The sequence below is a fragment of the Schistosoma haematobium genome, chromosome ZW (genome assembly GCF_000699445.3).
Source record: "Schistosoma haematobium chromosome ZW, whole genome shotgun sequence".
NCBI classification, from domain to species: Eukaryota; Metazoa; Platyhelminthes; class Trematoda; order Strigeidida; family Schistosomatidae; genus Schistosoma; species Schistosoma haematobium.
This window is the reverse complement of record NC_067195.1, coordinates 11,262,736-11,290,446: the sequence shown is the minus strand read 5'-3', so window position 1 is coordinate 11,290,446 and position 27,711 is coordinate 11,262,736. Positions and strand designations below refer to the sequence as shown.

General features: G+C 32.8%; 1 protein-coding gene across 2 annotated transcripts; it reads right to left on the bottom strand.

Annotated features, from left to right (window-relative positions):
* Positions 1-286: 286 nt before the first annotated feature.
* Positions 287-27,711, bottom strand: CEP72_1 (centrosomal protein 72kDa). Of its 2 annotated transcripts, XM_051210398.1 has the most exons (11): positions 27,544-27,711; positions 27,384-27,511; positions 27,156-27,348; positions 25,205-25,621; positions 21,374-21,474; positions 19,220-19,274; positions 17,836-18,041; positions 11,460-11,919; positions 6,500-6,573; positions 2,106-2,434; positions 287-1,009 (listed from the first exon to the last, which is right to left on the bottom strand). In XM_051210398.1, exons 1-10 carry the CDS (start codon positions 27,611-27,613, stop codon positions 2,243-2,245), a joined length of 1,896 nt encoding a protein of 631 aa, XP_051070384.1. In that variant the 5' UTR covers positions 27,614-27,711; the 3' UTR covers positions 287-1,009; positions 2,106-2,242. The 2 variants fall into 2 exon arrangements, with proteins under 2 accessions (XP_051070384.1, XP_051070383.1); XM_051210397.1 differs by having other exon boundaries at positions 2,106-4,573; positions 11,460-18,041; positions 27,156-27,511.

Here is a 27,711-nt window from a genome sequence, read left to right as displayed (position 1 = left end):
GTAGTATGCAAAGGTTTTTTATTTCACGCAAAGCTTCATCTTAAACTGTAAGCAAACAAGTATGATCGTTTTAGTGAAAATAAGCACGATTTATTAAGTAGGGTGCAAGTAATTATCAGAATGGCATACGATATTTTGTTTTAAAATGGCAAATTAGAAATAACCATGTCAATGGTGACTATCTACATATATAAACTTACCAAACTAGTGCAGTTTGTAGAATGTCCAGCCCACTTTACCTCTTTTATTAACAATAGTATGAATCGTTTAAGTAATTAACAACATTCAGACAAAAACCCTTTCTATTAATAGTTTGGCTAAACAGTTTATTTGAAACATTTGAAAAGGAAGGAAAAAGTACAACAGAAAAAGAAACATATTGTCGGCAAAAATTAAAAATTCGCAGTTCAGTAGAAACATAATAATTCGTTTTTTCAAAACCCGAGAAAATTCAATATCGGGAGGTGAATTGAAGTACTACAATACGTACATAGTTGTTAAGTTGGAGAAGTTCCAATAACAGAACTTACAAACGACAGCAGTAAATAAAAGTGTGGGAAGAATTACAACAAATCACAGAATAAACGAAACGTCATGATATGTTTGTGCATACAATTGGTGATTCAAAAAACAATTCACAAAAGCAGTAATGATTTTAGAGGAAGAAAAAAATTCATTAAATTCCATTTCCATTTTGTGATATGTGTATATTACTTTAAAACGTTTAGTAGTATAGAATGAGACCAAGAAAAACAATGAAAATAAATGTCTAGAATAAAACAACAAAAAACAAATTGGGAATAAAAACAATACAAGTTAACATGTCAATTGACAAAAGAATTCAACGTCAAGGCTGGATTTTTTAAAGTTAATTAGTAGCCTAAAACAAAAGCTGTGTTCAAAATTCAATTAGTTCAGTAATTTGATGAAAAAACGGATGAAAATGTTATTATATATTTAACGAAGCACTAAGTGCTTTCATCAAACTATACTGAACTTCCTGAAAAGGCTGAAATGGAAAAAGATAAAATTTAGTCCAAGGAAATAAGAACATATTAGTTTCTATCATCTGAGTTTATCCATAATGTGTTTTCAATACTAATTGTATCGTACACACCACTTCTCATAATTTTACTGTTTATTCAGGAAATGAGTGCTGTGTACATATATACTATCTATTACATTTATGCACAATTGTCCAATATGAACATATCTAGTGTACCCTTGCTTAACATTTCATAGGAATGCTTGAGCGTCAGAATGATTCATTTAATGAACATTGGAAAAGTTGTAGGTAAGTTCATCCATTATTATAACTAAATAAATAAGTGAAAAAATGACACTGCACTCATTTGTCGGAATACTGTGCAAATGACCACTTGAACTAGTAATTTACTGGTGACAAAATATACCGATGAGATGTAACTGAAACCCTGATAAAACTAAATAAATCCCATTTCTCACTAAGATAAAATATAAATAATCAAACTGGTATCTTTTACTTCATGATTATTAAACTATATACAAATGATCATTGTTAGTTGTAATCTAACTTTAAACTCAATATTTGTTATTGTCGTCTTATACACTTTATAAATTGAAATCAACTAATTATAAATTTGTCTATCAACCTTATAAAGAAAACACCAAATTTGTATATCCATGTGTAGTACGTTGTGATATGTTATGCTACTCATTCAATCACATGAACAAATAAATAATAAATTTGATCTTTTAGTGTTCTGATTTGTAGTTCGAGAATGATGAAGTTTGTATTTTTCATCAACCTTATAACTAATACAATAATGAAGTTATCTACCAAGTGTTGATGATGAAGATATAGAACGGTTTCGCTTCAAAACAGATGAAGCCTTCGGAAAGAAACGATCTTCATAAGTTCTTGATTAGTGCATAACAAAAAGCTTTTAAATATGACTTTACAAAGATGAAACTTGCAACTGCTCCAAGTAAACTAGTTTCTAGATGATTAAATACTGTACGTGTCATAAACTATTTAAAAAATAACCTCAATCTACGTATTTTAATTGTGCCTATAGCACACATAAAAAATATAGCAAAGCAAGAATAACAACTACACTACTTACCTTATTAATTTATTAAATTCTGAATACGTGGTATTGAATTCAGCTGATTCTCTTCATGATTATTACAACTAAGCATTATAAGAAAATTGTTCCTGACGTGTAAGATCATTTTCAAAATTTAATCCACTAGGGATTATTTATGAGGACGATGTCTTTGGATTGGTTGTTAAATTTGGATTTGATGACATTAAGGACATTGTACGTTTCATCGTAGACCCGGCATTTATATTAAAACTGATATTTCCGCCTGCTGATTCGTGTGAATTAGTCAGAGATAAAGGCATGACAGGATGAAATGCAGTCATATTTGAATTCATAGCGGATGCAAGCTACAATGTCATTTAAGTAGTTGGTAAAACATATGGTTAATTTGTCCTTAATGCGTTAATTGCTATAAACAATTATGTTTTAGCGTCCAGTTTAGTTTACTACATATTTGGCAATAATATATATCCAAAAATCAGACTGTAGTAATGTAATTAGCAACAGGTTCTAAGCCTTACAAGATCAACTGGAAGACGGAACTAGTGTGGAGGACAATTGGAAAAGGATAAAAAAACCATTAACTTCAAAGTACCAAGAAGTGCTGAGCTCCAAGAAACATCAAAATGAATGGATCGCTGAGCAAGATTCAAATAAGGAGGAACAAGAAGACACCAGTTAAGAACAGCCGAACAAGAGCACGTAAAGCCAAGACACCGACCGAATACACTGAAGAAAACAAGAAAGTGAAGAGAAATATTAGAGCTGACAAGCAGAAATACGTGGAAGGCCTGGAAGCGACAGTGGAAACAGCTGCAAGAGAAGGAAATATGAAACAACCAAATATTGCAACGAAGAAACTAGCAAGAAAATATTGTAAACCCGAGCAAAAAGTCCAGAATCAACAAAGGAGGTCAGTCACCTAAATTCAAGGAGAGAGGAGCAGGTGGGTAGAACACTTCGAGGAACTCTTGAACAGAAAAGCCCCACAGAACTCATCATATATCGATGCAACACCTACAGACCTTCTTATAGGTGTCACTTCACCAACAATCGAAGAAATCAGGATGGTCATCAGAAAAATCAAGAGCGGGAAAGCAGCACGACCTGACATTATAGCAGCTGAAGCACCAAAGTCAGACATCGAAGTAACTACAAACATGCTGCACATTCTATTCAGGAATATTTGAGAGGAAGAACAAGTGTCGATGGACTGGAATCGAGGATACTTCATCAAGATACCAACGAAAGGAGATCTGAGCAAATGTGAGAACTACAGAGGCATCACACTACTATCAGTGCCAGGAAAGGTTTTCAACAGTGTTGCTGAACTGGATGAAAGATTCAGTAGACGTCCAACTTCATAATCAACAGGCTAGATTCCATATGAATCGGTAAAGGACAGACCAAAACGCGAAACTATGGGTCGTTGATGAGCAATCAATAGGATAAAACCCTTCACCAAACATCAAATTCTTTGCCTTTAAGAAAGTATTTGACAACGCGGATTGAACGACAAAATGAAATGTGCTTCGACATTATGCTGTACCTGAGAAGATCGTCGTCACCATGCAAAATTCATACGGCAGAATACACAGCAACTTTAGGCATGTAGAAAAACGATCATATGCATTTCAATTGAGAACTGGTATGCGACAAGGCTACTTACTCTACTCTTTTCTCTTTCATCTCAACAAGAGAAAAAGGAAGACTTTCAAATGCAACACAGAGAGAATCAATCAAGCTCTGGAAGAGGTGGATAGTTTTACGAACCTGAGAAGCATCATTGATAAACGAGAAGGATAAGATGCAGATGTGAAGGCACGCATCGGCAGAGCAAGGACAAGATTCCTAAAGTTCAAGGACATATGGAATCGAAAACTCGTCTCAGTCAACAACAAAGTGAGAAGCCATGACCAGAGGGATACGATCCATGTCGGGCGGAGACAATTATCTACCTCAGTCAATTGATGAAGGGTTATGAAAGATTATGGCATTAACACCATCGCATGCCAGCCGACTCAGTGTTCTAGAGATTAAGCGTTCGCGCACGAGACCGAAGGTCATGGGTTTTCGTCCCGTGTGTAGGACCGTGATTGCGCACTGCTGGGGAGTCCCGTACTATGACGAAACGGCCGTCGAGTGCTTCCAGGTTCTCAATGGTGTTCTGGCATAGGTCGACTTGTGAATTCAATTGCTATTGTCAGAATCGCTAATACGAATGTCAAGACTGTTCGACTGTATGGAGCGGAAACGTTGCGAACATCTACAACCGTCATCAAAAAGATACAGGCATTTGTAAACAGTTGTCTACGCGAGATACTCAATTTCCCTTGGCCAGGCACCATCAGCAACCATCCACTGTGGCTGGGAACAAACAAGATTTCACATGAAGACGAGATTGGGGAAGACGCTGGTGGTGGATAGGACATACATTACGGAAATCACGAAATTGTATCACGAACCAAGCCTTGACTCGGAATCGTCTATGTGAAAGGAAAAGAGGCAGATAAAAGAACACACTGCTCTGAGAACTGGAGGCAGACATCAAAAGAATAAATGTCTAGTGGGAACAACTGGAAAATAGAGCATTGAACATAGTTGGTTTGAGAATCCTAGTCTGGGGCATAAGCTTCCATGAGGGGTAGCGGCTGTATGTAAGTGTGCAAGTCAAGTGATTAACAAAAAGCTTAATCTAAACAAAATCTGAAAAGGAGCAGAATTTTCAAAGTGATAAGTTGTATAGTTAACAGTCATTGTCTTACGAATATTTACTAAATTCCGCAACAATCCTATATATATATATATATATATATATATATATATATATATATATATATATATATATAGATCATAATTGTGTTTGACTGAATTACGTCGAACGATAAACTAACGAGAAAACTCCACAAAATCTGAAGATCCATGGCTAGTTACGGTAAAACGTTGACAATAATCATGTGAAAATGAGATTCGTATTTGAAAAGATCATTTGTTCTGAGACTCCCGTTGATCGAAATAGACAAATAAAGAGTCAATATCATCCAAGGAAATAAATAAATAAATTTCACTATACATAGTCTCAGGCTAACATTTGCATGTTCAATATGTTGATTAAAACTAGTCGAAATCCATCTTTGGATGCGTACAGGATTTCGTCAATCTAATGTGCTACAAGGGTTAATGTTTATCAGAATGCTTAAGAGGAATTGATGCACAAATAAAAGATCCTGGTAATTGAAACAGTATTAGGATGAAAAGTTTCTAACAGGTTTATTGAACTGTTTTTGAACAACAGTACCCAGTCATAAATCCATTATATATATATATATATATATATATATATATATATATATATATATATATATATATATATATATATATATATATATATATATATATATATATATATATATAGTACAGTATCCCTTGTTAATGCATATATTAGTTGGAGACTAATGGATTAATTTAAGACAGTGAAAAAGCTTCTATATTTTCATTCTGATATTACTATCACTACGATTACAATGGAAACAAATGCGAACGGAATCACTCTTTATCAAATAAACTACAGTAGTACCAGAGATCAAACAAGTTCTTTTAATCGGGAAGAGTAAATGAAGTTCATTATGAATGAAAACAAAACCCAGAATTTTTGTTTCTATTAAACCTAATAATGAATGTGATAACACATTAATCTGTATTGAAATAATATATGCTAAAAGAAAGCTTTATGGTACTCTTTAGTTAGTGTACGAGTGAGTGGTAGGAGGAGTAGGAACGAACAATACAAAACATGACATCGATCCATAAATTTATTAGCTGAAGCTGGTCAGTGTTGGACGGTAAATAGTACAGTAGAAGCAGCCACCCTTTAACATCTTTTAGATTTTGAATTTTAAGATTATCTTATACTTTAGTTCATTTTGTATCAGTTGTTTTAATCTTCCCATTGATGTTAAAGACTACATTTGATCAGCCACCTATTGGCTTATGTGCATCCTGTCTGAATTGCCTCGATATTGCCTTAAGTCACAAGCATTATAAGCATTATAAGTACAAATTTTTTGTTCTAGAATTATAATGTCTATGTATTATCTTTTTAACTACTACTACTGCTATCATTACTTCTAATAACCAGCTATTTGTATTAATTATTGCATATCACTATAATAATATTGTGTGTCGATTTGAATCAATGAAAATATCTGTCAGGTTTGATGAAATTATGACTAACTGACTAACTTTTAGAGCTTAAATCCAGCAGTGATAATTAAAGCAATTATCTACTACAAATTGTCCATGAACTCAAATGTCGTATCTGTATTATATTATCAACAGATGATTGTTATTACTTTGATACGATAAAAAGTATGATATAAGTTATAATTGTCAGTAATGATCATTTAACATACTTCTTCATACAATTTTAAACGTGTTTTCAATCGTTCTACTTCAGCTGTCAATCGAGAATTTTCACATTCTAGTTCTAAAAATAAAGAGAACATAAAACTACTTTTTAGAAATATTGACAGAAGATTACAACAACACTTACAAATAATAGCAGAATACTTAAAATTATTAATTCTACATATATAACACCCAGTTATATTGCTGAACTAAGTATTCATTAGTTAATTTTAGTCAAATACAGTTGATGTAAGACGAAAATGAAGTTAATGTTACATTGAATGTTCTCATCAATAACTTGAGATTACCTGTTGAGCATTTAGTCAATTTAACAAGTCATCTCTTGTAAACATCTCTGAATACTTTATACCAGAATAAATCTAAACAAAGAAAACAATAAAATGAAACCGTTCAAAAAGATAGTTTGCTTATGTTAACTTAAACTATTAACTAGTACGCTATTTTTTGTTGATCATGAGGCTCTAAGCTTTTCACTGATGGTTACATTTTAAAATAAATAATGGTTCTTTCTAATATATAACTGTGAATATCTTTAGTTTGAAATGTATAAATTTTAAACACTATAAAATAGTTTGAATTATAATCCAGAATTATTTGACATAAGTGTCCAGCTGAAAAACATAGTTATGTAAAACAGAACTAATCTTCTTGTGATTAACTGAGAAATCTATCCAATTATTACTCACATATATAGTATTACTGACTTTAATAAATCAACTATTTTTACTCAACATTTATTTCTCGTAAACAGTTTAAATTTTGATTTAATGGTAAGCAAGATGAGCCATTCAATCTTTAATATCAAGTCCGTTCATAGATTAAAGATTATAGATCATTGATGTACACTGCTAGAACGTTTCAACCTAGAGCTCCATATTTCTTAATTCTTCTTTAACTGTTGTTGTTTAATTATTTTTATTTCGAAAGAGAAATTTATCATTAAAAATACTTTAGCTTTAATCTGTAATTCGTCAAGCATCCAATTTGATTAATTCAAAAAGAATGGAAGGCGAGAGTATACAATACCAACGACTTTCAGTAACTTACTAACCATTGATGAAACGGTGTTTCGTTATAAAATAATTAGCAATGGAAAGCAATAAAATTACAGAGGAATAATGGTTGAGATATGACCAACTCTTACATGTTAAATTATTCATCACAGTAAAAGAAAAAAAGTGAGATTTACATATGAATCGAGCTAGTGTTATTAGTTAGGGTTATTAGCCTATAGGGTTCTTATCCATCAGTTGACATTATCTATAATGTTAAAGGTTAGGGTTAGGAATCGCGAGTTTAACTAGAGTTATGAATTAGGGTACTCATCACAAACTAACATTAATTATAACGCAATGAAGCTTTGCTACTCTTTTGTTTATGAACCTAAGAAAGTGAAAGATGAGATTTAGAGTTAAGAGTTAGTGTAGGAGAACATCATCATATTCGCTGATTAGTTGCATAATAGGTATTTTTATCAACTTGAAACGTTTTATAAACAATGCTTGAAAAATGTTCCGAAATCCTCGGTCGATTTAAAGACAATTGAAAATAAGTCAGCGATAGCGTTACATGCGTTAGAAACAGGGCACAAGATTAATTTTGAAGGGGACAAAATACTTCAGAAAGGTTTTAACACCCATAAAGAAAGATTGACAGCAGAAGCGCTGCATATATGGGTGAACAAGAACAGCCTGAACCAAAAAGATGGTATTCAACTGGCAACTACATGGCAAATTTCGTTTGACAAGTAAATTTGGAACCTATCTCTTGTTTAAACCTGTTTTTAATATCACATGCATCGTTATTATTTTTGAATGAATTCAATGAGTTTTTAAACAATACAATTTATGTTTTGACATGTACATCGATGTTTCATTATCAATTTTTCATCCTTGAACTTGAACTTTATTTATTCCTTCATATCAATCTCTCACACATACATACATACACACACACTCACACACATACGATTTGTTACTCAGTTAAGTATTTCCATGTAGTTGAATTCATCACATGATTTGTAGTCAACTGACTCATTTTATCCTATTTTACAAAAAATCAACACCCAAATATGATTGGTTTAACACAGTATAATCCTGATTGTTAAAAGCTATATATTTCTTTGATAATTTTGATTTTGATTATTACCCTGAAGAAGTCCAGACAAGTTGGTTGGACGAAACGTTGGAATTAGTTATATTTCAATCGCTGAGAATATTTCAAATATAATTTTCACATATAATGACAATTTTAGCTTAGTTTATAATTAAATGCAACATATTTTTTACTGAGCTCTCAATTTGGTGCAAAAATCCATAAGATGCTATCTTGATTCCTTTTGATTCACTGAAAGCTGTCAGTGTATTATGTTTTCACACAAAATAAATCTAATGTTTGCACACATTTTGTGATCAGTTTACAATGAACGAATTTGCAAGTCTTATTGTAATGTTCTCTGAAAATGATGACCAGTACATGGTTGATATGTTGTACAGTAACAAAATTACTTGGGAAATTCAGATAATTTGCATTATTTTCTGTGTTATAATTGATTTTATTCATTTTAAAATAAATTCTTTTATTGAATGTCAGTAGCAAAATACATGCGGTAAGTTGCTGTCCAAAATACTTAGTGTAATTAAAGAAAACTTTAAATGATTTCACATTTAAAAATTAGTTAGTATATTGAAAAAAATTAGGCACAACTTATTTCAACTACGTAATGTCGCTTATGATTATTATTTATTGTATCCAAGGTTATATTTTGTAAGCTCCACAGAACTCGCACTGTTTTCAATGATTTCTGTTTATATACACTAGTTTTGTACCTTCTTCCCATCTTTTTCATGTTTATCATAGTTGTGAGTAATATTGTGGGCAAACATTTCAGATATGAGCTGAATCCTATCAACTATCAATAAATTTATGTTCAAACAAATGGTGAGTGCACTGAACACCAGTCCACTCTGTATTTCTTTAGGGTTATGAAACGTCGCTTATTTAATTAGAAGATATGTGTAAGCTTCAGGCTACCGAATATAGATTTCATCGGAGGATTGCGCACATTTTATAAAACGACTGAGTTAATAATGTTGAAGTTATCCATAAAGTACCAGACAGTGATGAAAAATAGATTGATAAGGTCGCAAACCTACATAAACTGAGACGATGAGGGAATGTATTAAGTATACCTAACCACTGATAACCTCGACAGGTGATGTGAATTGTTGTAGTTGTTTGGATGAAAACTAGGAGGGGGCCAAACCAAAAATGACATCAATCCTTGAAGTCAATGACGGTTAGAATGAGTTTCGTTGTTAGCGTCCACGTGATAACTTCGATCAATGCTTGGAGGTTAATAAAACAGGGTGATTATGAGAAACGTTGAATTTTGAAACTGTCACACCTGAAGCTTTTGTTTCTATTTTCGTTCTCTAATTACAAAATACTCTAAATACTGTATTTTTGTATGCTCTTGCTTGTAAGCTTTTGTTGATGTGCAAACTAATGTTGTATGTTATATTTTCTTTAAGTTAATGTTATTTTATTATGGATCTATTGTTCAGTCGTATTCCACTTTTGGCGTCTTTATGCCGTCAATGCAATTTCTTAGTTATCCTGATTTGTGATCAAGATTTTATTCTAGATTACTGTATGCAATTCGAGTTATGATTATAGTGGCTACAACAGGGGAAGTGATCTGTCTTCTTTCATCTTCTGATAGGCCACTAAGTTAGATGAAGTACGAAGACCAGTAAGAGTTAACACCTTGGTTGTTTTTCATTGGTCGACTTATCAAACGGCTATTAAAAGTCATCGGCTCTACTGGTAATAAAGGTGAACTAATCGATAATCGTACTAGACCTGATCATACGGGACCCTATAAAATTTAAACCAGGCAAACAAACTGTTGTCGTTTATTCCGACATAACAGAGTTTGGTTGAAAAATGGATCAAGAACGACCAGAGTAGAGCAGATGAATTCTCTTTATTTAATTACAAACCACATATTTGCCAAATTAATTCAAAAGTTGGTAAAATAAGGAAGTGATAAATTCTTCAAGATGTGAAAATAAAATACAAAGTAACCTGATGAGTTTCATACTAAGACTAAACAGCCGTTCAGTGCTTTCAGGCGTTCAATGGTGGTCCAACACTGATCGGTTCATGATCTTATTAAAAACTCAACGATTTCTACAACTCTATACCTAAGAGCTTTGTTCATGAATGTTTTTTAATAAGGTTTCGAATAATTAACTCTGGTGTACTGAACATAATCGTGTTACTATGTAAGTTCGAACCTACCGTATAGTAATCAAAATATTTAAAATTATGACGAAAATTATTGTCACTATATTAAAAAAACTGACAGCATTAAACGTAGGAAATGTTCAGTTTATTCAATTAATATTGAATATTAAATGTAAGTCAAGTTGAACTCTAACTCCGACCCATAACCCTAAATCATTAATTTTAACTCTAAACTCAACCACGAACATTTTATAAACCCTTGAAAAACATATGCCTCCTTATAAGAGTTCAAGAAGACTGATGTACCAAAGATATTTGGATGAAGCTAAATCTCATTATTTTTTTAGTTACCGACTATTATTAACTTGAATTTATTAAAACTAATTAATAATGAAGGTATTTTTCATAGCGGTATTGTCGCATTAACTAAAAAGAACTAGTGAAAACCTATGGTTACTGAACAGTCTTTTTGTTTTCAAGTGCATATTACACTCTGAAAAAGAGTACACTTCTGTAATCTCATGCATAATTAAGCATGTATGATTCATAAATTACTTTAAGTCACTTAATGAACACCAGTTAGTATATGTTGACAACGTTAATCAATTTACATCTTATCGTGATAATAATCTCTACTATCGATGATAATAGAGTAATACAATAAACTACTTCATATACTTTAGCCAATATTACCTTTATTTCTTATATTGTCATCTTGAATTAATTTAGGACTATCTCTAGTCGTTGATGGAAAATAATCTCTTCTGGAGATTTCTGCTTCATTTCCTTCTTGTTTGAATTCACTCACTTCCATTCTTTTCTCTTGAGGTCTTCTTGACTGCTCCAAGCTTAAGATACGACTTCCATTGAGTAATTCTTCTTGAAATGTATGATTTTTATTTTCATCTATGTAATTACTGTTAACATCATTGCTATGGTTACTGGTGTTTTTTGTATGACCGTTAGATGTTACATCTATGTGTGGATTTGATTGTGATTTACCAATGGTTGAATAAATTCGACTAGTGGAAGATGTTGTAGATGGTACAGCAGTGAATGAACCATTATTCGAAGAATATTTCGATAAATTATTTTTTAGTTCACTTATTTTATAACGAGCAAAGCTTTCTGAAACCGCTTCTTCAATAAAATTCTACAGATAACATGAGAAAAGTTTGAATCAAAATTTATGGTCAAATTATTGCTAATCATGAGATATTTATCAATGAGTATGAATGAATCTAATATAGGTGGTTACTTTAGTATTATGTATAGTTGTAATATTGTGCATTAAAATTGTTTTTCACTGCATATTGCAACTAGAAAATTTGAACTTAGCAGATGACCTAACTCTTTTATCCCATACATACCAACAAATCCTGGTAAAGACAGCCAGTGTAGCACCAGCCTCTGAAGTAGTAGGCCTCAACATACACAAGAGGAAAAGCAAGATCCTCAAATGCAACACGGAGAGAACCAACCAAGTCACACTTGATACAGACGCTCTGGAAGAGCTAAAACGTTTTAAGAACCTGAGAAGCATCATTGATAAACGAGGAGGATATGATGCAGACGTAAAGGTGAGGGTTGACAAAGCAAGGTACGCATTTCTACAGTTGAAAAACATATGGAAATTAAAACAACTGTCAATTTAATTGCTAATGTCAGAATCTTTAATACAAAGGTCAAGACAGTTCTACTGTATGTAGCTGAAAGGTGGAGAACTACCACAACCGTCATCAAAAAGGTACAGGCATTTGTAAACAGTTGTCTACGCAAGATACTCAATTTCCCTTGACTAGACATCGTCAGCGACCATCCACTGTGGCTGGGAACAAACAAGCTATCACATGAAGAGGGGATTGAAGGAAGATCCTAGAGGTGAGTGAATTCACAAGTCGACCTATGCCAGAACACCATTGAGAACCTGGAAGCACTCGACGGCCGTTTCGTCATAGTACGGGACTCCCCAGCAGTGCGCAATCACGGTCCTACACACGGGACGAAAACCCATGACCTTCGGTCTCGCGCGCGAACGCTTAATCTCTAGAACACTGAGTCGGCTGGCATGCGATGGTGTTAATGCCATAATCTTTCATAACCCTTCATCAATTGACTGAGGTAGATAATTGTCTCAGCTCTTCCAGAGCGTCTGTATCAAGTGTGACTTGGTTGGTTCTCTCCGTGTTGCATTTGAGGATCTTGCTTTTCCTCTTGTGTATGTTGAGGCCTACTACCGCAGAGGCTGGTGCTACATTGGTTGTCTTTACCAGGATTTGTTGGTATGTATGGGATAAAAGAGTTAGGTCACTTGCGAAATCCAAACTTTCTGTCCGTTGTATTCCGTGTTTCCATTAAGATGTTGAGGTCTTCATAACCCAGTCGACCACCAGAAGATGGTAACATCATGTTTAATTGTTGGTCATAGGTACATACACATTTTATTGGGATACACTCAGTTATCTTACACATCGGTTACAATGTAAAGACTATAGGCTATAATTAACGTAACGTTGACATTTAAGTACATTAGAATCATTCATTTTGTATTATTAAGATAGTTTTAATCGCTGGTATATTCTACTTTTTTACACTTGAAATTTTGATCAATCAAATCATTTTCAGTTAAAATGACCGAAATAGTTTTGAGCGCGAAGTCTGATTTCTCACATGCTCCTATGTTACAATAATTTTCCATCAATTATTTATGGTTTTATATGATACTAGATTGTTACCTTAAATGAAATATTCTTAGTGAAGTGCTTTTCAGTTGAATAACGCTGTCCGGAGTAAAATCAGAAAGAAACAATCAATTAGAAGGCTGGTTAAGAAGCTAGGACGGAGCTCAGGTTTTTGATTTTCCATGTATGATTGAAATCCCGATGTTTGTGCTTCATAAGTTTCTGATGACTCAGAAATCCAGATCTTCCTCAATTATGTTTTTTGCCAACTCATTGGTTACTTAATCGTTTAGTATGTCGTTATTTTTCATATATATTAGGGTCATCCACAATTATTTATATAAAATAATTGTATTGCTTAGTTGGGATTTTGTGAGATTGCAATGACTGTCTCGTTAACTTCCGGAGTTTCCTCAGATCTTATTACTTTGTTTGAGCGAATACAGTATGTTTTGTAACTTTGTTCTAGTGACATAGATTAAGAGCTTATTATTAGTAACTTATAGTGCACATTTCAACATTCTAGGTCAATATATTTCTGTGAACCATGGAAAGATAAGTATTTACCATTTCATAGCAGAAGAATTAGACAGAGTGACTAAAGCTGATTTTCACCACAAAATGATAACAACCAGAGAATCAATATGGACTAGAGAATACTGAATAAATTGATTCATTTCATATTGATAACCAAAATGATATTAAGCTGTGATTTTCTAGACAAGTGAACGTACTGAACAACTAGACATTACATTCAAAAGTCATGTAGTGGACTGATAACTATCTTGAAGAAACAAACAATATCATGGACTTACATACAAATGGGTAGACTCAAAAAAGGTTTACTCCCACATTTGACTAGCGATCATTTATGTTTGGAGCCCACTCTGTTCAGACATTTTTACTTTTTAAAGAAAGAAAACCCCCAGTGAGAATCCATGAACAGTTGATTTGATCCGTGTCAGGTGTGAGGCAGTTACCCACCGAAGACATTGGAAGATGGTCGCTCACTATCGTGGATTGGCTGAATTTAAGCATTGACGACGATGGATGTCGGCTCAGCAGTCTAGAGTTTAAGCGTTCGCGCGCGATGCCGATGGTGCTGGGTACGAATTCTGCGTGCGGGATCGTGGATGCACAGTGCTGTGTAGTCCCATATCAGGACGAAACAGTAGTTCAGTGCTTTCAGGTTTTCAATGATTGTCTAATATTGGTTGGTCCATGATTTCAGTGAAACTAAACAATCTTCACAATCTTATACCGACAAAAATCTGTGGAATCGTTGAACGTTGACTTTCAAATTGTCAAAAGTCACAGAATATTACTATATGACATGACAGATACATTTTAAATCCTTATTCTATCCTAGTTTTAAATACTTACATTATGAGAAATACATTTACTGTGTTGAAAGATCATTGTTACCTTTTAAAATAAAAGAATCATATTTTTATAAATATTTCATTAAATTAAACAAATGACGATTCATGGTGTGCAGCAGTTGGATCTGTTAAGGTATATTCTCACAGGATTCAATGTGATAACTTGATTCACAGATAAAAACCAATTTTATCTATTTTCAATTATAAAATCACTAAGATCTGAGATTAGCATTAAACAACTTACACAAGATTTCAACAACTACATTAAAACAAGTGAAAAATAACCGCGGGGGGGGGAAGAATGATGAAAATTCATTAATAATTTATCCAATGATTTCAATCAAGTCATATCTCTTTCTGAAGAACATGGTTATTTACGACAGACATATAAATAGATTTCTTTTACGTGTTCGTATTTGTAAACTAAGAAAACAATCCAATTATTTTTGAGTTCCTTCAGGTTTTAAAATTAAATTTTACAAATGTTTTCATTGTTTGTGACGATTTTAAAAATACTATATATACATGTATTTACTGATGCCCAATAAATACACTGTAATAGTTGACAGTAGACAAACAACAATGCAGATTATTCCTAGTAAAACAATGTAGATGGATAAAACAAAACATGACCGGGATTAGTATTATCATATATTATTTTGTTAACGGATTTATAATAGTCTTGCGGAAATAAGGTTTTAATCAACATAACAATGCAATCATGTAGAAGTATTCACAGATTAAAAAAATCTCGTAGTGGAATAAACTAAACGTTTTGTTTGAACATAAACAGCCAGTAAACATTTTATTAATCTAGTTTATTGATAAGCATTACTGAAGAACTTTTTATTTTTACTGAAGTTGACCAGGAATAAAATCCATATCAAACATTTTGTCTTATTTTGACATTTTTAACGGATGTAGTCGGATCCCAATGTTGGTATTTACGATGAAACTCGAGTCCAGCACCATACGCCTCAAATCTCGACACGTTATCCTGAGTTCTATTGAGTCCTGATAACCAACGCTTTGTGCAATGGGTATGCTTTTTTTCTAAGGATCTGTAATTTTCGGTTATTTATGTTTACGATTGCAATCCATCAATCTCTGTCAGCATATTTGCATGCCAACCCTGACAAATGTTCCATGAGTAAACATGACTTATACAGTTCAACCGTATCGGATCTGAAACATTTACTCGCATACCAATCACATTGGATTATTATCATAATAATCCATGAATCGGTTAAAGATAGGAATCTGGATCGCTGGATTCTAATTCAGCGGTCTATAGACATGCGACGAGTTCAGAAAGTTCACTGTGAGTATCTTGATGGCATCATGGATATACGTTTTGAAAAGTCAGATATAAGGCAGTAGTTTAGCGCCTGGTATATTCCACCAATTATCTATTTTATATCGATTCCTAGTGATAGTCAATTCCGACTTCAACTAATATTTACAAATCCCTCAATCAAACAATTTATAAATTCACTTAATTAAATTACACATACAGATTGAATAGAAAAAGACACTTAAAAAAATAGTCCCGAAGTAGGAATTCACCCTACTTTTCTTTGTGTTTGTTATCTATTTGTCATTGTTGTCTGTAGAGACCTTATTATTTATAGTGTATCATACTAGTTGTATTTGTCAAATTGAAGTTGAAAGCTTTTCACCATATTTTACGACCTTCATCCTTTATTCTCCAGTAAACTTATATCACATTCCCATTTTTGAATACATTCCGACTGTGATCGCTAGCTTGTTTTAATATTTATTTGAATGCATTAGTTTGTTAAGCGTATAATGTGTATTTTATGATTGGATTTGTAAAGTATATTTTGTTTGTTATTTATTGACAACATACCGATTTTCGTTCAGGTTTTAAATTATTGATGAAGATCCTTTGGGAATGAAAAGCATTTGTCTAATGCACTAAAGGTTTATCCAGTTTTGTCTTGATAGCAGAAATTAAATTAAATGACGAAAACTAACGCAGTGATCAGATGATTACAGCAAAAAGTTACGTCTGGTGCCAGTCCAGTGCAAAAGATACTTTGGCGAGGCTATAATCTATGGACGAAACAGTCATATATAAGATATCAGGTCTTGAATTTTGGCGCAGAATTCATTCACTCATTTTGTTAAATGTTATTTTGGCATTATAGCTGATATCAGTTCGTGATAAAACCAACAAATCTAACATCCAACTGTAAATCCTAAGTATAATTCCTCACACTAATCCATACTCCTCATTTAACCCTAGTAGGTAGGTGGACATTCCAAGTTCATTTTAGCGTTCCTCAAGGGTCGTCCAAAAATTATAGTCTCCCTGACATTTTGATAAGTGTTGAATAAAGAATAACGCTTAGAGTACGAGATTTGTGGAAATTGAGAAGTTTGACGTTTGAATTACGAATCGAATTTTATCTGACGACTAATGAAAACCAAGTAGGATACTGGTTGTTTCATTTTAGGGTGAAACTCGAGAGCAGTTTGTACTAACGACCTCACTGGTTCTTCTTACTTATCAATGGTTGTCTGACTGAAACAAGTTCATGACATAAAATACCAAGTGAGAAGATATAAAATTCAGATTTATTTAAATCAGGATGTGACAAAAATTGTCGGTAGACTGACAGGTGAAGAAATCATATTTACAAAGGCAACATAATTACACAATAAAGCAAAAAGCTGCTAACTCCAAAACCAAAACTACATAAGACGAAAAGTTAATATGACAAATTAGCAACGAAAACAGTATGAACAATAATTATACTTTGATTCGAAATGAGGGAGGGCATAGTGTGGAATGCGACTTATTCTACTTCGTAATAGCTATTTACTGCATAGTATTCTATCTTATCTTTTTAAATGAGCTAATTTTACTGTATTCATTTAATTCTACATTTTCTTGAGATGTATAATTTGCTTTGAACTCGTATGTAGGCATAAAAATTTGATGCATTAAATAAACAATAATTTTAATTAAATAATTCTTACTTTCATTATTAGAAAAAATGCATTATCTATCTTTTCATTTGAATAACTGTCTATATAGTCATTCCTCATCCATGAAGATTCGGAATGTTTACTGAGTTCAGAAATATATTCACTTTTATCCTGTTCTACTGAAGTTTTTTTGACATTTGGATTCGAGAGTATAGAAGATGGAGTGAAACGTTTTCCTCTAGGTGGTATACGTGGACCTGTAAAAAAAGATATGCATTCAAAGTAGTCCTTCACTAATGTCTAAACTGTATTTAAGCAACTAGTGTTGTCTCGTAAATCCAAGAAACATATGTATTCATATTAATTCTAGAGGTTTCCAGAACTTCAAGGTACATGATCTCTGATTTATGTAACAGAATATATTTTGAAGTATATCTTCACTCGTGTAATTGTTATCTGATTTATTTACAGCTCAAGATTTATAAAGTAGCATGAGCTTAGTAAACAAATAGGAAGTTTTTATCACTTATCTTTGGTGTTCAGACTTAACAAACAACACTCAGTTCTTAAGAAAAGACGTTATATTTCTTGAGATAACTTCAGAAAAATCAGTTTGACAAATATAGTGCATGAAACATTGGCCTCGATAAACATGTAACGTTTAGCTAGCGATCATGAGCACTAAACCAGCAGGAAGCAATTATATTTTTCAGAACTAGACGTAAATGTTTCTATCAGATAGTCATCTTTCATCAGGTTTACGAACATAAGAAACGTTCTCGACCATAAATATATTCCTTGACGTTTTGCGATTTATTAATACTTGTTTACTTCCTTTACTTCTTTAACATGTTGCTTTATTATTAATTAGTCTCTTAAGAATAGACCATACTTTTTTATGAAGGATTTTGATGTCGTTTAGTCGCTTTATGAACCATTTGACTTCAAAACAAAGTTTTAAACAGATATTTTGAAATTAAGCATGTAATCCATCAGTATTATTATCATCAAATATGACCTATTCATAATACTCGTAAAAAATCTCCCTCTCCCAAGAAAACAAGTGGTTCGTAAAGTTTGAAGTTCAAGATAAACGGCTGTTGATCGCTGTTGTAAAGATGTCTTAAATTTCTTTGAATAGTCTCAATTACAATTTGACACAATGAAAATTTATTGGGGGATTCAATCTGTAGAGCTGGTAATTTTTTCATACAATGCATATCTTTGATACTAAATATAATTATTAGTATTATCATAGTCAAATATTTCAGTGCTAAATTCCGGAAAATACTACAGTATCCTAAAGGTTTAAATGAGATATTACAAAATGTAGAATATAATTTAGGTAGATGACAAATATTACACTTATACCTTGTGAAAATTAGAAAAACGATTAATGAATCAATGAAGCATTACTTTTCTGTTCTGAACTCACCATTTCCTAATTTAACATCTGAAGGGACAACGGTTAAACATCGTTCACTGGATTCCTGTAAAACATGAAATACAGAAGATATGACTAGGTTTAAGTGAAAGTAACCTAATTATTCAACTAAGGTCATGTGAATTATTTATTATCATACGTACATAGACATTAGAAGATGAGCCTACTATGACTACCTTCCTTCGCTTTTGGTTAAATCATAGACAGTATAAATCTGAAATTTATCCAACCCAATCTTGATCATTAAGAGCAAAAATTATATATAAAATAGCCGTAGCAACAAAAATCCAGATATATTCAACGTTTCGCCCGGCAAAATTTCCCGAGCTTCTTCAGAGATGTTGAAAATAGTAAAATTGAAATATTTGAGACTAGTTAAAATATAATTTTTATACATAATATCTTCAGTATATTTTGGTGGAGTTTTCTTCTCTCAGCTGGATGGTTTGGTCGTGGAGCTTTCATCGTTCTTCTGAACGACATCATCAGCACAAACTTCAGATAGAAGTGAAGTGTTTGAATTTCTCCATATGTGTCTGAAAGCTTGTTCTGTGCACCTCGACGTTGATTGGTTCTTATTTTAAGGTCAATAAGAACCAATCAACGTCGAGGTGCACAGAACAAGCTTTGAGACACATATGGAGAAATTCAAACACTTCACTTCTATCTGAAGTTTGTGCTGATGATGTCGTTCAGAACAAAAATCAAAACAATGGGAGACACAACCAAAACAAAGAAGTAAACAACGACAAATTTAAGGTCAATAAGAACCAATCAACGTCGAGGTGCACAGAACAAGCTTTCAGACACATATGGAGAAATTCAAACACTTCACTTCTATCTGAAGTTTGTGCTGATGATGTCGTTCAGAAGAACGATGAAAGCTCCACGACCAAACCATCCAGCTCAGAGTACAAAACTCCACCGAAATCATCCACCTGAGCTACAAATCTTCTCCACCATCTCGTATCTTCAGTATTGTTTGCATTTACGTTTTTTCAAGCTGGTCGTCCCAATTATGACGAACATTCAAATAAACTAATCCTAATTAATTCACTTGGTATTGTTTTATTTGAATCTTCCCATTGATGTTTAGGACTGCAATTGATCAGTCTCTTATTCAAGTAAAACAATACCAAATGAATTAAACTTCACCCCATTGCACAAGCAAGTGGCTATCAGGACTCAATAGCTAAGTGGGTAATGCGATAGCGTTTGAAGCGAACGGTACTGGGTTCGAGTCCCAGAGTGGACATCAACTCAGATGCAGGTACATCCAGCTGATAGGACAAAACGCCCGTCCTGGATTCCACTGCTAGACATTATCCATCTTTACTTATAATCTTAATTAGTTTACTTTATTTCAAGAATATGGTCACATTAAATGAGTGAGTTGATAATTTTACTAGAAATCTTTGATATTCACGCAACAAAATGTTCTGAGAAATCACAGCTTTCTTATTACTAATAGTGTAACGATAATATTATTATCAAATAAATCGATCGCGAAATAAGCAATCAATATGACTTATATCATATTCGTGAATTAAATACGATAATCAGGTCCTAATTCATATATATTGGTTGTTTGAATCTTTCCATAGATATTTAGGTTTTCATTTGATCAACCTATTTCGGCATGTAGGTATCCTGTGCGAATCGCCTCAATGGTGCCATTAAGTCACAAGCACTACAGGAAGAAATGAAAGGTAGCTAGCAGTAAAACTCAGAATAGGCGTTTCATCTTGCCTCGGACTCGTCGCCTGGATTCGCTTGTATCCCAGAGTTACGGTCCACTCCGGGACTCCCACTCAGTATCGCTCGTCTCAAACGCCATCACATTATCTAGTTAGCTACTGTTTCCATATAGCCACAAGCTCGTGAATAACGTTATGGCGTTTGAAGCAAGCAATATGGAAGGCCAACCACGTCTCGAAACGTTCAGTGATAACACTTTAGATTACGAAGCTGGACGACGCTTTTTGAAATACATGATCAGTACCAGTTCCCTCACGGTAACGGGTATGTCTTACTGATGAGTTCTAAGTAGTATGAAACTCTCTCTATCAATTACTTCCAACCAATTAACATCATAATACAATGTCAGTTCAAGAATTGATGGAAACAAAGTATAGTGTGACTGACCTTATGAGATTGATGGCCATTTTTGTCAATAATCGGTCCATTTTCATCAACATTATCTTTTCTTCCGAGTACAGAAAATTCTAATTCTGTTTGTAGTCTCTCTATATGAACGAAAAAAAGATTAAACATCGGTATTTCAGTAGGCGCGATATTAGTGATCGAAAATTTTGTAGAAAATACCTATAAATAGGATTAATCCCTTAAAACAACGTCGGCCAAAAGGATTCAATTAGAAATGTTTTTTAAAAGGAAATAAAATTATTATTAACTTGTTAACAAGAAAAGTATCCAAAGAGAAAATCATTAAAATAATGGATATAGACAGACATTCCTTTTATAAAATTTAATAATGCACACTGTTTTCTATACATACTTAAAAGGAAATATCACCAATTTGTGAGTATTCGAAGACTTAACTAATCGAATAAACCATACAATTATATCATAAAATTTATTTTTATTTACTTTTTTTAATGTGAGGCATTTGTGAAGATTGTTGGAATTCGAAGTATTTATAACATGAACTAACCTTCTTATTGAAAACTATGAAGAACTAGACAGCCATTTCATCCTACCATATAGTCATGAATGTACACTGTTAAGGAGTCTCATAATAGCCTTTTTATACTCTTTGGTTTTTACTGGTTGTCTAACTAAAGTCGGTCAGTCATATGAACTATGTAATTTAGTTATTTAGTACGTCTTTCTCTGAATTCTGAATTCTAATACATTTTAAGACAAATCCGTGATTTTAATCACAGTAATTACAGTAAGCTAATGTACACAATTTTGATAATATATCTCGACAGTGAACCAATAACATCTGTAAGAACAAGTGATAACATCGATAAAAATTAGCAAACAACTCATGTCTTATCTTAAAGGATATTAGACTTAATCAGTGGAGATATTTATCAACAATTTAAAACGTTTCTTATCATCTCGGATACAAGTTGTGGATTATTCAACATTATTGTAAAACTCAATTTCAAATATATGAATGGACTTGAATAGTTCATATTGTTAACATTGAAGAGTGCATTAGATCAGTGGATATTGACCTACGTTTATTCATAGTGAGTTGACTTGATATTACTCTTTAGTTGCAAGTCTCAAAATAGTTGGAGTGTGCTTAACAATGAACTTCAGGATCTAAATCCTGGATGCATGGTCCATAAACGTAGCGTATTGTTAACTGTACAATGCTGGGATGGAAGTAGGGTGTTAGTAGACAGAAAAACTTATTTACGTAAAATTTCTATAAAGTTCTTTCTCTCCTACTATAGATTTAAGATTAAATGAGTCATCTTGGAATTCTGATTAAGCAACAAATAAACTTTATTAATTGATTGAGTAATTTAATTTATTCCAGTATATATATATATATTTCCGGTATTAGAATAAAATAATTCAGCATTACTAGGCAATATCATGTAAACAGTAAAAATTTATTTCTAATGAAAACTGTGTTTTAAAGCATTATAGATGCCATTTAGTTTTCTGTTTTTCAATAAAAGAATACAAGAAATAGATAAATAAACAAAATGAATAAGCCTACGGTGTTTGTTCAACTCAACTAACTAACCTATTGGTTTAGAAAATGAATCATAACGTCAGTTAAAGTAACATGCTAACATTAAAAGAAATTAGATTACGTTATAAGGGAATGTTTTGTTCATCATAGGCTTTTCTTCGAAAATATTTATGTTTTCATCACGAACTGACTTTAGTCAGAGAACCACTGAAAACTAGGGAGCACTAGACAGCTATTTCGTCTTAGTATAAAACTTCTCAACATTAATCATCCATATCTCTTCTCAAAGGGTTGAGTACAAAACTTTCAGCTCTAGAGAGTCACATGGTTGGACGAAACTTCTATCCTTGCTTTTAGTGGCTGGCTAATCATGGACAGCTCGTGTTACAAACTATAAAGTTCAACAATCTACACAAATTCACTACTCTACTTGTTTGGTTTTTATTTTTCGTATTAACTGAGACCACTGAAATCCAACCATATCGAGTGTGAGACATTTATTCACCACACACAACGAAAAAATGTTGTGCAATATCGTGTTAGTGCTGGACACCAACACCGTCAGATGAAAGCTCAGAGATTTGGAGTTTAGACGTTCGCATGCTAGAATGAAAGTTCTGTGTATGGTTACCGGTGCAGGGTCGAAGATGCGCACCGGTGAGAAGTCCTACACCTGGACGAAACGGTCGTCCAATTTTCCCAGGTTTTAGGTGGTGATCTAGACAAGATAAGTTTGTAATTTAGACCTTTTCAGTCATGGAGATTCGTTTCAGTTTTGTGGGCAGCGAAATGCATTCCTGTTTGGTTAGAGAAAAGTTTTTATCCATCTACGAGTGGGATTTAATGATTGTGACATTATTTCACAAATAAAAAGAAATCGGAAATTCAAAGTAGTAATCTAATTAGTTCGCTGGGAGATAATATAGGTTCTGGATTCTCACCTAAGTGATATTTTATATACATACCGTTAATGAGTCACATAACGAAGCAAATTGTCTTTCTAGTATCCTTTGATTATCGAATATTTATTGAATTATACCAGTCAATCAAGCAGACCAGTTATAAAATATTTTATGTTTTTTTGTAGCTGCTCATATAAATTATAAATTAAATAGTTTTTCCAAGTTGACGAACATTTTTCCATTCTATTCCCCTGTTGATGTGACTATCTAGAGCAGTAGCAGATAAGTTAGCTAGTTAATTAGTAAGCACCTGCCTCTGTATTTCAAAATTGGTCAAACAAATTCATTGGACAGAGTCGTTTCGTTCTTCTCATTCAATAGTGACCAAGTTTCCAAACCTTCCATCACACACATCCAAAATTATAACGGTTTGAGCCATCAAATTTAGTCTTAGAATCAGAATTAACTTTTTGTACTTCTGTCCTTTGTTTAGCTATTGACGTCTTCACGATATACTTACTCATTTTATTTATTTCTGTAGTTTTTATTTGAACACTGACGATAAGTGCCCTCTAACAAGTGCACATTTAATGTATTTGTTTATTGCGTGCTCCAACTTCTTTTAATAGTTGTGGCCGAGTTAATGGATCGTATGTATGAGCACATAAATATAACTGTTTACTAAAGGAAAGCCTTAGAAGGCTCTGATTGAATGCAATACTGTGTAGTTAGATGTTTTTTCCTTCAAAATATATTAGTTCTCTACTATATTCAGCTACAGGTGCTGTAACTAGAAATCAGAAGTGAAAAAGAATTTCATCACTATAGAATGAGTATACTAAAGTAAAAAGTTGAAAATATCAACCGCCTAATGATCATAGACTAACCTCATGTGAAACAAATATTTGGTATACTTAATCAACCAGAGAATTTTTAGTCTTGTATCCAGCGCTACTATTTTCATATATCTATTTTTCTGTCCTTTTTTATTTGGCAAGTATTCATTGATACAAAGCTTTACTATGTAACAAGAACAAAACAAATTTGTTTTGGTTCTGATATTTATGTTAGCTGTTTTTAATGTAAGTTCGTCAAAGTTCCTCACTGTTTACTTAAAAATCACACTAAAAACGGATAGAACTTGACACATTTACGAAGAATCTCTTTAAGTAATCATCAAGAACTTACCGTGGTTGATTATTTACTTTTAAAAATCTGCCTGAAAAATCCACATGAAAAATCAAGTAGTTATATAAAACAGTGTATTACTGGTTTAATCTTGTTTCTTGAGTAGCTTTGGACACATTATGACTACAACGAGGAGATGGACAAAAAATTACTGATAAACACTTGCAAGCTTTAATTACAACACAAATAATACAAACAGACTATTACCTTTACAATTGTAGAACTCAGCATGTTTGATACCTCTGGGAGGATCAAGCGGTGGTAGCATTAATCTGGGTTTTGAATCAGCACGTAAAATATTACTTGTCCATGGATCTTGCGATCTAGTTGATAAATCATAAGCCTCCACGTCGTAAACTAGTGGATTATTCAAAGTAGTATAACCATCACATGGCCATATATCCAGATTTAGTGAAGATTTATTATGATTTTGGTAACATTTTAATGGGCGATCTGTGTTTTCAATAAAGTGCGGACTATGGTCAAGTCTAGCTTTACTGGCTTTAGGGGATCTCATATCATCAAGTTTCCTTAACATGGACAAAGGACAGATATCAACTGTAGAGTCAGTTCCAAAGAAAGAAATGGCTGCCTTCCTTTCCGCATCTCTCAGCATACGACAATCTAAAGGGATAAAAAATATAAGTTTCAAGTCATATATATGTTATGTACTTGAATACTGAAAACTTTGTTGATATATTTGCTTTTAATAAATGACTACTGATGGCTCTAAAGCATTTAGTGCCACTACTGATATCAATGTACCAACTCAAACAACATTATAGCTTCAAGCTAGCTAGTAAAACCATTTAGATGTTTTAGTTCAGTTGCGTCATTAAACCAAATCACATGATAATGTGATACATTATATTTAATGTTAAACTGACAAATAATTCTCGTTTAAATATTTAAAACAAAACCTTCAATGAGGAGATCTCTTTTCAACGAACTTATTATTAGTAAAGTATTAGTTCCCTGATGACTTATTAACAAGTAATAAACATGATACTGTAATAGAAAGATTGTAATACTGGATTACGCAATATGAATATTAACAATGAAAGACTATGTGTGTATAAATAGAAAGCCATGAAAAATTAGTAAGTCAGCTAAAGATGATAATGTGAGGCAATTTTCTACCACCATTGCTGTAGAAACAATTTATAATGACTAAAAAAACAAATATTGACTGGTAAAAGGCTGAAAATAACCGAAATCGTAGTGACCCTGATGGCTCAAAGTTACGAGGCTACCAAATTGAGTTTGTAGATCACTCATTTAAAGGTTTGAGCAGGATAAAGTGTAAAAGACTATTAAATTTTAATGATCATAGTTGACAAATAAGTCTAACTAGAACGTATTTGAACATGATTCACTTCACTAAAGTAAATATTGATGGAATTTGGACATTTACGGCTGAGTGATTTATACGCTTTTTACTGATAAGTCTTCACGTAAAATTAATAGCAATAACTGTTCCTAATGTTAATAGGAATAATTCAAGCTGATTGAACTACTTACTACTATCTTAAAAAGTAGCAGCGAAGATACCTTTCAAACAAAATAATGTTCAAACAATTATCGGTCGACAATTAGGAATTTAATTTACTTGCTGTTCTAAAAACTGAATTGTGATCCTCGAGATCTAAATGTTTATTTTAAGGACGTTTAAATTATTATACTATTAAAGGTTTCCCGAATTACATAACCCTCCACATTGGAGAAAATTAAACGGACAGTAAATTTGCGTACACTATGCATCAATGCTTACTAGTTTTTGGTAGCACGCACTTTTGACGCGTTTAGATTTCCAACAAACTTAAGGAAAAAAGACGTGTAGATACACTCAGTTAACGCTTTGACGAGCAAATATCTCGTTGACAGATTCGTATTTGCGAGTACAAGGCTTTAACTATACAAACAACAGCTATCTAATGAAAACTTACGTCAAACAAATGTCAGAAGAAATTACTAGACCGACAGTTTTTACATTTATTAGACGATCAGTGTGAAAAATCATGGACAAGTGAATATGTCTATTTAACCGTTGAATCACAAAATACCAGTGAAAAACACTATATTAAGAAAGAAGTGTTCTACTTTTAAACATAACTTTTAATAGAAAACTGAAATATATTTCAAAATACTTCCTACCCACCAAGCGTTTTTAGTTTGGGAAGGATGTACGTGAGATAAAGCCTGTAATCGGAGTTTATACGCGAAACCGGATTCAGCCTGAGGTCCAAATCCCTGATATTTTGGTTGAAAGATAGAACTCGAAGTTCATTTATCTCTTCTATACAATTGTAATATAGGTTTAATACTTCCAAAGTCCTAATGTGTTCGATACCCTGTTTGTAGAAGTGACAAGTATAGAAAATATTACTCTGATAGATTTCAATACGTTTCTTGATAGATCCAAAATTTTTAACCTTGAGAAATGCAATAACGAAGTCCCAAGGCAGCTAATTTTTTCCTCATAATTTCCTTGTAGTATTAATGTTTTTATGTCCTCTATGGAAATAAACAGGTTAAAAGTCACGTACCTAGATTTTCACCGCAAATTTTGACTTTCTCTTTTACCCACTCTTCTGATATAGAAAGATATTTACTCATGTTATCATGCTGTCAAGATGTCGAATTAGTTCACACTGGTAGTACCGAAGGCTATGTACTTCTAGTGTTGATGAAGTAAAACAAATACATGAAAGTCT

Bases quoted from the DNA above. Each gene is read 5' to 3' on its own strand.
- CEP72_1 (XM_051210398.1), bottom strand. From the start codon at position 27,613: ATGAGTAAATATCTTTCTATATCAGAAGAGTGGGTAAAAGAGAAAGTC. The intron at 19,275-21,373 runs GTCAGTCACACT...CATGTTTTACAG, and splicing joins ATGGCCATCAATCTCATAAG to GAATCCAGTGAACGATGTTT. The intron at 11,920-17,835 runs GTAAGAATTATT...TGTTATCTGTAG, and splicing joins CATTTTTTCTAATAATGAAA to AATTTTATTGAAGAAGCGGT.